At 50.0% G+C, this 10693-nt stretch overlaps 3 protein-coding genes; 2 read left to right on the plus strand and 1 right to left on the minus strand.

Moving 5' to 3' along the window:
- Positions 1-1259: 1259 nt before the first annotated feature.
- On the plus strand, positions 1260-3335 carry FFUJ_13620 (related to negative acting factor; the record flags this gene model as incomplete). XM_023576325.1 has 4 exons in its annotated part: positions 1260-1319; positions 1404-2090; positions 2141-2908; positions 3072-3335. The coding sequence occupies 4 exons, from the start codon at positions 1260-1262 to the stop codon at positions 3333-3335; spliced, it is 1779 nt and encodes a 592-aa protein (XP_023429492.1).
- A 552-nt stretch (positions 3336-3887) lies between these two features.
- On the minus strand, positions 3888-4297 carry FFUJ_13621 (uncharacterized protein; the record flags this gene model as incomplete). XM_023576326.1 has 2 exons in its annotated part: positions 3888-4215; positions 4272-4297. The coding sequence occupies 2 exons, from the start codon at positions 4295-4297 to the stop codon at positions 3888-3890; spliced, it is 354 nt and encodes a 117-aa protein (XP_023429493.1).
- A 3095-nt stretch (positions 4298-7392) lies between these two features.
- FFUJ_13622 (probable COPII coated vesicle component SEC24) lies at positions 7393-10351 on the plus strand (the record flags this gene model as incomplete). XM_023576327.1 has 3 exons in its annotated part: positions 7393-8007; positions 8066-10279; positions 10340-10351. 3 exons carry the CDS (start codon positions 7393-7395, stop codon positions 10349-10351), a joined length of 2841 nt encoding a protein of 946 aa, XP_023429620.1.
- Positions 10352-10693: the final 342 nt, after the last annotated feature.

The following is a 10693-nucleotide window of genomic DNA, read 5'->3' on the forward strand; positions in this document are numbered from 1 at the left end:
ACGGCATCCCGTCTTCCCGCTCTATTCTAAAACGTTTGGCTCCAGAACTCCACGACTCAAAACTTGTCTCTTTATCAGCCTTGGCTTTTGACTTTGACTTTGACTTTGACTTTGATCGGCGAGGCATTCAATCAATTGGGGCATACTTGACCAGTTCTGGCATTCGCTACAACGGCAAACACCGTTATTGTTTGCTGCGTACCAACATAACTTATGTACTGACAGCCCGTTCAAGCGGGGCCTTGACGATCCATCCCTGTGCATCGCGTCGCATTGCATTGCCTTGCATTGCATCCAGCCAATTTTGTCAGGTTCCTTTTTCTTGCCATGTCTTCTCTCCTCCAACGGCGTCGCTAAAAAAGCAATTCTTCTGTCTTCTGGCCGCATTTGCTGTATGTTCAGAGGTACTGCACTATCGTCATCTGTCACTTATCACCTCGTTTCCATGTCACTCACTCGCATTGACAACCTGAGCCAAGCTTGCAAACTCGGACTGTCTCATCGCTTGTCATCACGTTGACCCCCTTGTCCTCCCCTCCATCTCGTCGTCGACGTTCCACCGCCAACCTGCTGTCGTCTGTTTAGCCCCCCCGCTGTGTAAGGCGAAGCAAACATATCCATCGTCCTCACTCGTCTCGGATACGGCTTCTCGGACACCTTTGCCTCTTTTCCCCCTTCTCTTTCTTTCTTTGCCTGGACCCTCTCGTTGCTTTTTCTTCCCCGTCAGCCATCATCGTCCCCTGTCATACCCTGTCATATACACGTACATACGTACATACAAGACGAACTCTTTTAACACCAGAACCACCGACAGCTCGGAATCTTTGCCACCAGCTAGTCAGTGTTTTCATTAAATTGGTCCTTCATATCCGAGAGCTGCACTCTTAGTCTCTCTTGGTTGCTTGGTTATCTCAAACTTTCTAGGTGTTGATCATCTCGAAGCAGAGCATCACCATATACTAGACTTTCATTCACTCTTCCAAAAGACTAAACTGTTCATCACTGGATCTGTCACATTAAGTGACCAGCTACGGCCCTCGCTCTTTTTCATCTCCGTATGCAACCTCGCGTCTTCGTACGCCCTATCCCGCGGTTCTCGTTTACTCTGTCCTCCCAGGAGGCCGTTGGACAGTCAGCTGTTGGACAATAATCCTCCCCCATCTTCTTTCCACTCCTGTCAATATCCCCCGCTAGGAATTTTGACATAACGTCGTGATCTGATCGTCGGGCTTGGGATTCATCAAGAAACACGGTCAATCATGGTCTACTGTGGCAAGCCCTCTAGGGGTTGCCAGATGTGCAGAGCCCGAAGAATCAAGGTGTGTTGCTATTTTACTGCTGCACGACTTTTCTTGTGCAGAGTTTTCCTGCGGCCCTCTAGACATATCAGCTCACAGTCATAGTGTGATGAAACGAAACCAACCTGTAATCAATGCGCCAAATCCAGGCGACAATGCCCTGGCTACAAAGATGAATTCGATCTCGTCTTCCGCAATGAGACGCAGGCAACTGAACGAAGAGCTCGCAAGGCCAGCAAGAAAGCCACGGCGCTGAAACAGGGTAAACCTTCAAAGGCCGTAGCTATTCACAAACCAACCCCCGATCAGTCTATTATATCGACTCTCCAACTTCCGGTGGACCAGCAGGCAACATGCCACTTTCTATCGAACTTCGTTCTGCTACCTTCTCATGATAACACGCGTGGATGGATGGAATTCGTTGTGCCTCTCCTTAAAAGCGAGAAGCAAGCGTCCCATTTCAAGCTAGCGTTTGATGCATGTGCCATGGCATCTCTGGGGAACCGTGTCGGTTCAGGTTGCAATTTTGAGAACAAGGCTTTAGGATGTTATACGAAAGCACTTTCCGCCACATTCAGCGCCCTAAAGGATCCCGTTCTATCCAAGGAGGACTCAACTTTAGCAGCTGTGCTGCTTTTGGGACTTTTTGAGAACATTACCGCGAAGCAATTGGGAATGCTCGCTTGGGGCTCTCATATTGAAGGAGCTATTCAACTAGTTAAGTCGAGGGATAGGAAGCAGATGCGAACGAAAACAGGCCTGGCTCTTTTTGTAGCCACAAGAACGCAAATGGTATGCTCTTTATTCATTCCTCTGCTGACCACCATCTAACGAGCGACTAGATCATTCACACCTTGACCACAGGCACACCCCCGGCCATGGGAGTTGAATGGTGGATCACGGACAGCTACAAGAATCAGTACGGAGCTGAGTGTCAGCGACTTAACATCCGTACAGCAGAGCTCAGGGCTGAGTCCAACCGCTTGATGTCGTCCCTGGCCCGTAGCCCCGAGAACATTGAGCTGCTTCTGGATATTATTCGCCGATGTCAAACTCTCGATCAGCAACATGTGGCCTGGGCAAACCAGTTGCCCGAATACTTCCATTACAAAGCTGTGGCTTGGGAAGACAATGTTCCCAGTGGGAACTACGGCGTGGCTGAGGTTTTCCCAGGACGAATAGACGCATATCAGGATCTCTGGGTTGTCAGCGTATGGAACTTGATGCGTTGCTCTCGTATCATCCTCGCGTCACTGATTGTTCGCTGTGCTGCATGGGTTTGCGCCCCGGTTGACTACCGAACAACCCCCGAATACGCAACAGCCGCGAGAACGTGTGTTGATACCATTACGGATATCATTTCCTCGGTGCCCTACCAGTTGGGCTGGTTTTCCAGTCGCAGGGAGCTTCTTGAGCGTGCTAACCTCTCCGCGTTTGGCTGTGGAGAGGAAGATGCCCTAAAAGGTCTGCCAGGATACTTCTTGACTTGGCCCCTGACTTGTGTCCAGGGTCAGGATTATACAACTGATGCACAAAGAGCATGGGTCAAAGGTCGACTTGAGTTTATTGGCAATCATCTTGGTGTTAGGTACGCCAATGTGCTTAAACAAGTGAGTGCCCTCTCTGAATCCCTGGAGATATTTGCCTCCGCTTTGATATTTCCTTTCTTTTTCTTATTTGTTCGTCTTCTTTTCCTTTTTCAGCATTCATTTATCCCCACACTGGTTGCTTTTTCTGGTATCAACTTCAGGGCCAACTGACACTTCTCCACAGCTCAATGTTCGTGTTCCCTCAATGCTCATCCGCAGGGATGGCTTGATGGCTAGCCCATACCCTGCCTCCTACAACTTTGAAAAGCTCTTATCGTCCAAGACGGCACCAGCTATGGCAGGATATTCCCTGAACCCAATACAACAGCATGAAGCTATGCAGAAGGAGAGAGCTGAGAAACAGAAAACGGAGCTACTGAGTAAAGCCAGGGGGTCCTTACCAAATAACGAGAGGGTAGCCGACGGCCTGTTGCAATTTCAGAGTTGATTATGGGATACCGGAGATATGATTTTGAAGGATTTTGAAAACATCTCATCTCCAAATATGCTATATAGACGTTATAAAGGTTCTGGATAACCTATAAAATAGAGGATGGCTGGTCCTGAATAACCATGGTCGCCTTTTAGTCTACAAGCATGCCATTATTGGATTGGATACCAGGCGTTCAAAGATTACCGTGAATTTGTTTGATCCAAGCTCAATTGTGCGATTGTAGATCCGATACTCGAAACGAAAGCGTAGGGGTTTGACTGGTGCCATTTTGGAGGTGTTAGACGAGTGGATATCCATGGATAATTTCATGGGGTGTCATGGTTTGGAAGTTTACGATCGCACGAACGTTTTAAGTGCAATATGTTGTATTATAGAGCAATCTTGCAACCGGACATCTGGCGTAATATGAATAAAGTTTAAAGAAACTGCCCTAATGAAAGAGATTCGTTGAACAGTCCTATGGATGTCTGCGTGCGTGTCGTGCTACCCATGCCCCTAGCATATTCGAATCAAGATAGAAAATTCGTGACGGAGTGGCGATCGAGTTTATTTCTGTTTCTTACTGTAGACATTGTCAGGACCTATTCCACTTCCACGAGAAAAGATGCCATGATGTACGCACCTCTGACTAGCATCTGATGTCGTGCCTAGATTCCACGCCTTGACGAACCAGCTCTGCGTCGCATCGACGTAGTTTTCGTTCTTGATTTGTTTGACACCGACCTTTACACCATCCTTTGTGAAAACGACGTTCTTCTTGCCCATGCGCTCAGACGCAGCGTCGGACATCTTGGCGACGCTGATGTAGACTTGGTAGCCGATCCAGCCGCCTACGCTGAGCAGAGCGAAGACGATGATGAGAGGAAGGACCTGGCTGTAAGGGTCAATTAGATACTGTCTTTGGAGTGAGCACTGGCGTTGCAGCTGTACCTGAGAACTGAAGATTGTCTGGCCATGTTTGATTGCGACGCGTGTGATGCGAAAACGGCGATTGGCGATTGGCGATTGGCAATAGTGAGGAAAGGTGCGCTGGACTGGAGAAGAGAAGAGAAGAGAAGAATGCGATCAACGCAGTTGCAGAAGTAAAGAAGAATAGAGTATGAAGAGGGAGGGAAGATACCTTAGACTAGAGCGACAGAGAGAGGCAGCCGAAAGGGGGTTGCGCAAAGAATTGAGGGGACCAAGAGCTGAAGGATCTGGGGGATAGAGTACTACTTTAGGGATGCATGTGAGTGAGCAGTAGAAGTAATGGAAAGCCAAGTACCTGGACTAGCTCGCCCTCGAACTAAGGTACTCGCGAAAACCCGTCCGTTAATGGAACTTAGGTTCGGGGATCGCCAATTGGGTTGTTCGGCACCTCCAGCTGTCGAAAAACAGGGTCCAGGTCTTGTCTGAGGGGCTGCCCTCCTGTAACTTTGGCTGATGTTAGTGGACCTTGGAGGGGGACGATGTATCGAAACACTTGATGCCTTGTCGTATGGAACGAGCGACAATTGGAACCTTAGGTAGAGAGGTAGTCTGTGAGACGGAAACAAGTGCTTCTCCATTCCAAGCTGCTTTGATTCCTTGCAACATCGTGCTCTTGAACACGTCCCTATACCTGAGTATGCCAAGAAACTATCCCGGGCCGCTGCCGTCCATGCGATCCACGCAGTGGCAGTGCAAAAGACGAGACGAAGTGCGTGCAAAAATAAACCACATAAAATAGGTACGGAATGGGCAATGCCTTGTCCTACAAACACTCACTGATCGCCTAGACTCACCTGTCATACCTTAATTGTCAACAGCTTGAGGGATTCAAGCTTTTGTGGCGGCTGACTTATTCCCCCCGTGGTGAATCGAGAACAGTCTATGTTGGTGTGGTGATGCAGGGTTTTTTTTGTGTGAGGCTTGAAGAAGCAATCATGGTGTTTTTGTCTGACACTCAGAATGACCACGTATGAGAAGCGTGTGCTATTCTATCTTTACAGAGCAATCATACTATCAGATGGAATCCAGATGGTTATAGGAGTGGTTGAAAGCCTGTGTGTTAGTATACATGCAGTTAAGACCAAGATTTTACAGGGCAACATACCAGGTCTATGGGAAGCATAAGTGCTTAACACATTGACCACAAAGCTTCTAGTTGATTCAATGCGAAAGGAACATGCCACCTCATGCTGCACTACCTAGGTAGGTACAGAGGTACAAGGCCTCATGCTTGACCTAGGTAGGTAGGGAGCCGTTGCTTCCTCTCGTCATTTGGTTACTCGCCAGAGTACAAGCACATGAACATCACTCTGAGTTTCCTTGACCCGCCAAACAATTGTATGATTTGATAGTCCCAAGGCATCCCGTAGACAATGCAAGAGAGACACAGACCTAAGAGCAGGTAACACCAAACCACAACGTTGACCATCCGTGCAACATTTTGAAGAGCGATTGTTTTTACGGCTCCGTATGAGATACACATACCCGTGCCTAGCTTTTCGATGATAAAGAGAGGAGGGTACAGATATGTCTGTCTACCTATAGGCTTGTCAGAAATATAGAGATCGGCGACATTCTTTGTGCTGTGGCCAACTCTTATCAATCAGCTGCCTTGGCTCGAGACATGCGCGATACGAGGAAGGACTGTCAACTATTTTCCAACTCATACGGCTTAATATCGTGTAAGTAACGTGATTACTGTAGTTTTTATCTCCTTTTACTATCCATCACCAGCTTTACTCAAGTCTTATGATTCTATGCTGCTTACTTCAGCAAAATTGACCACTTACACTACAGGGAGGAGTTCAAATCTATCAACACATAGCCAAATTTACCACATGATAGCATGTCGACCGAGATGAGTGTCTGAAACACCTTTCAGCTTAGATGTCTCCCTCATCTAGGTACTTATAAGACCCTCTTGATGAATACATCTTATCGTTGCCCAGATTTGCATGAGTTGTTTCGTGTAGGCCAGCCCTAGGCTTTAACTTCAGTGACTTATGAAGTCATGGAACTTCCTGGCTTAGAATAAATCACCAAGGCCTTAGGGGTAATCTGCAGACTGCTCTTTGGACGGCTTGCGCTCTTGTGTATTCATTTGGCCTGAGACAGAGTTCCTCGAGTAACAGATTTTGGCAATGGAGATATAAAATCAACATGGCTTTCGAAAAACCAATCAAGGTTGAGCTTGATTGGGTTATTATACAAGCCTAAAGCATATCGCTCTTAAGTCAATGCAGGCAACTCGACATCTACCACCATTTTCAGGACTTACGCTGGATAGGGCGACAAGTTGGAGGCTACCTACCTGTCATTATCCATATCAAGAACAAGATAGATAACTCCAATCAGTATGATAGGAGAGGCGCATCTAGCTAGGCACAGTAACATAATTTTCAAGGAATACCTAACTACCATGGAATGGTAAGGTAAGGATGTATTCTCGGATGCCACAGTTCTTGATTTATACTGGTACAATGGATGTGGCTGTGCACTCCTAGACGGGACGGGAGCTTCCAATGAAGCTTTGACGCCACCGAGCTCCAGGCTTGCAATATCGGTGAGTATGAACACATCTGCAAAATCTGATGGGTTGCTATTCTGAATTGACTCATATCAACACGTGAGGATATCTAGTGATATCGTTGTCCTCTTCTCCCCGTCTCTGGCATCTGATAGCGTGGCTCAGGCAACCATGAGATTAGGTAGTAGGTAGCCCCTCCTTTGACACTACAGGATTCTTGGCTTTGTCGCTGTGGCGGTGACCAATGCGAAGAGGCCAGACATGCAGACATGCAGACACAGGCTACGCTACCTAACAGCTCTGAGCTCATCAACCACCAAACACCCACCTCCATTTACCCTCCTCCATCCCAGTTCAACATATACATTTCGTCGACTGGGAGCTTCGGATCGGGAGTCGCCTTTTACTATCCCGTTTTCTGTTGATTGCTAAAACGCCTGCTCCTCTGCAGCGCCTTTTGATCCGTTTCTCGACCCATTGACCGACACCGTTTACACATCCGTATATACCTTACCTCAACCTCGGGTGCGACACTGCTCCCTTCACACTTCAACCATGTCGATGCCCCCTCCTGGTGATGGCTTCGGCGGCTATCCAGCCCAGCAATACGATCAACATGCTGGCCAAGAACAGCCACCTCAACAAGCTTACGAGGACCCTGCCGCCGCCCAACAGCAACAGCCCCACGATCAAGGCCACAAGAAGAAGAAGCGAGGGTATGCGGCTCAGGCTTTCGAGGTCGGTACCGGTGCCAACGCCGTCGCCGGTGCTCAGACCGGCGGAGCTCCTCAGCAATTCGGTGCCCCTCCCGCTCAGCCAGGTTATGGAGGTTATCAGGCCGAACCTCAAGCCGCTGCCCCTCAAGGATACCAATATCCCCAGGGATACGGCGCACAGCAACCCGCTGCTCCCCAGGCTCCTCAATATGGCTACCAAGCTCCCGATCAAGGATACCCAGCACCTGGCGCTCAGCAGCCCGCGCCAGGAGTTGGTGGCATTACTCAAGGCGTCGGCAACATGAACATTGGAGGCCAGGCTCAACAACCCCAGGCTGCTCAGCCTCCTCGCCCTGCTGTTCTGAACCAGCTCTATCCAACTGATCTCCTTAGCCAGCCCTTCAATGTCTCGGAGCTTGACCTTCCCCCGCCCCCGATTGTTCTTCCTCCCAACGTGAGTTGCTGATTTTCAGGCCTGGTGATGTTGCCAATCACTAACTTTCGCCTATTAGACGAGTGTTACTCCGTCCCCCGACGCCAACTGCTCCCCGCGATATTTCCGATCGACTCTCAACGCTGTTCCAACCACCCACTCGCTCCTGAAGAAGTCCAAGCTGCCCCTTGCACTCGTCATCCAGCCCTACGGTTCTCTCCACGACGATGAGGATCCCGTGCCTGTGGTGCAGGATCAAGTCATCTCGCGTTGCCGACGCTGTAGAACATATATCAACCCCTATGTCACTTTCCTGGACCAGGGACACCGATGGAGGTGTAATATGTGTAATCTGACCAATGACGTTCCTCAGGCTTTCGATTGGGATGCCGCTGCCCAGCAGAGTGTTGACCGATGGCAGCGACCCGAGCTGAACCATGCTGTTGTTGAGTTTGTCGCTCCCCAGGAGTACATGGTTCGCCCACCTCAACCCCTCATCTACCTGTTCTGTTTCGATGTCAGCTACGCTGCTGTCTCAACCGGACTCGTGGCCACCGCGGCCCGCACCATTTTGGACAGCCTTGACCGGATACCAAATGCTGATCGCCGCACGCGCCTTGGCTTCTTGGCCGTGGACTCTAGCCTCCACTACTTCTCGATCCCCAAAGATACTGATGAGAATGGCGAGACCAATATGCTGGTTGTCAGCGATCTCGACGAGCCTTTCCTCCCTATCCCCAACGAGCTCCTGGTTCCTCTTAGTGAGAGCCGACAAAGCGTGGAGAAGTTCCTGCAGAAGCTTCCCGACATGTTCCAGAACAACCAGAGCAATGGTTCATGCATGGGATCGGCCCTGCGTGCAGCTCACAAGCTTATCTCCACCCTCGGAGGCAAGATTGTTGTTTTGACTGCTTCCCTGCCCAACCTTGGTGTCGGCAAGCTCGAGATGCGTGAGGACAAGAAGCTTCTTGGCACATCAAAGGAGGGGGCTCTGCTCCAAACAGCGAACAGTTTCTACAAGAGCTTTGCTGTCGAATGCTCAAAGAGCCAGGTCTCTATCGATATGTTCCTTTTCTCGTCACAGTATCAAGATGTGGCTTCGCTCAGCAACCTCCCTCGCTACACTGGTGGCCAGACCTGGTTTTACCCAGGCTGGCATGCCTCGCGACCTGAGGATGCCCTCAAGTTTGCTTCCGAGTTCAGCGACTATCTTTCGTCTGAAATTGGTCTGGAGGCTGTCCTCCGAGTCCGAGCCACAAGTGGTCTAAGAATGAACACATTCTACGGCAACTTCTTCAACCGAAGCTCTGATCTATGCGCTTTCCCCGCCTTCCCCCGCGACCAATGTTACGTTGTGGAGGTGGCTATTGATGAGAATCTTACCAAGAACGTCATCTGCCTCCAAGCCGCAGTGTTGCACACAACCTGCAATGGTGAGCGTCGCATCCGAGTAATGACTCTGGCCCTTCCTACAACGACCAATCTATCCGATATGTACGCCTCAGCGGACCAGTGTGCCATTACCACCTACTTCAGCCACAAGGCCGTGGAGCGGGCCCTTTCAAGCGGCCTAGATGCGGCCCGCGACGCTCTGCAGAGCAAGGTTACTGAGCTCTTGCAGACGTTCAAGAAGGAGTTGGCTGGAGGCAGCATGGGTGGCGGTCTGCAATTCCCTGCCAACCTCCGCGGCCTTCCCCTCCTGTTCCTGGGGCTGATCAAGAACGTTGGTCTCCGCAAGTCATCTCAAATCCCCTCCGACATCAGATCAGCGGCGCTCTGCCTTCTGTCAACACTTCCTGTGCCTCTCTTGATGCGCTACATCTACCCACGACTCTACTCACTACATGATATGCCCGACAACGCGGGAGTCCCCGACCAGGAGACGGGCCACATTGCGCTCCCTCCTGCGCTCAACCTCTCTTCAGAGAGGCTTGTGCCCTACGGCCTGTACCTCATCGATGATGGACAAACTCAGTTCTTGTGGGTCGGTCGTGATGCCGTACCGCAATTGGTGCAAGACGTGTTTGGAGTGGAAGACAGAGGCCAGATCCAGGTCGGCAAGGGTCGCGTACCCGAGCTTGAGGGAGACTTCAACGAACGGGTGCGGGCTATTGTTCAGAAGAGCCGGGACCACAAGTCACTAGGGGTTGGCAGCATTACATTGCCCCACCTGTATATCGTGCGAGAAGACGGAGAACCTAGTCTGAAGCTCTGGGCGCAAACGCTACTCGTGGAGGATCGAGCCGACCAGGGTGTAAGCGCAGCTCAGTGGCTAGGCATGTTGAGAGAAAAGGTGAGTTGATGGATGATGATATTGGTTGAGATGGCATGACAAACTAACTTTTGCATCAAGGTTGTTCAGTAGAGTAGCTCACGAAAAGTCGAGCGTTTGTAGACGGAGGAGTGGGTCGGATCTGTCCTTGTAATATTGGGATCGGGATGAGGCGGGTTCAATGACTGGAGTCGAGGTCCTGGAGAAGCAGTCGGGCTGGTTTTGGTAACAGGGATGCGAGGAGGACGAACGGTGTCAACTAGAGTGAGTGAATGAATGAATTGTTTTGTGAGTAATGGTGAAGATTACCATGAACGTGACGGGGTGATGTTGAGATCATGATCATGAAGGGTTACAGAGCAGAGGGGCTCATGATGATAGCATTAAACAGCACAACCAGGGCCAAGACATGATGCAGCCAACCAAAAACGATAG

This window comes from Fusarium fujikuroi, chromosome FFUJ_chr04 (assembly GCF_900079805.1).
Source record: "Fusarium fujikuroi IMI 58289 draft genome, chromosome FFUJ_chr04".
NCBI classification, from domain to species: Eukaryota; Fungi; Ascomycota; class Sordariomycetes; order Hypocreales; family Nectriaceae; genus Fusarium; species Fusarium fujikuroi.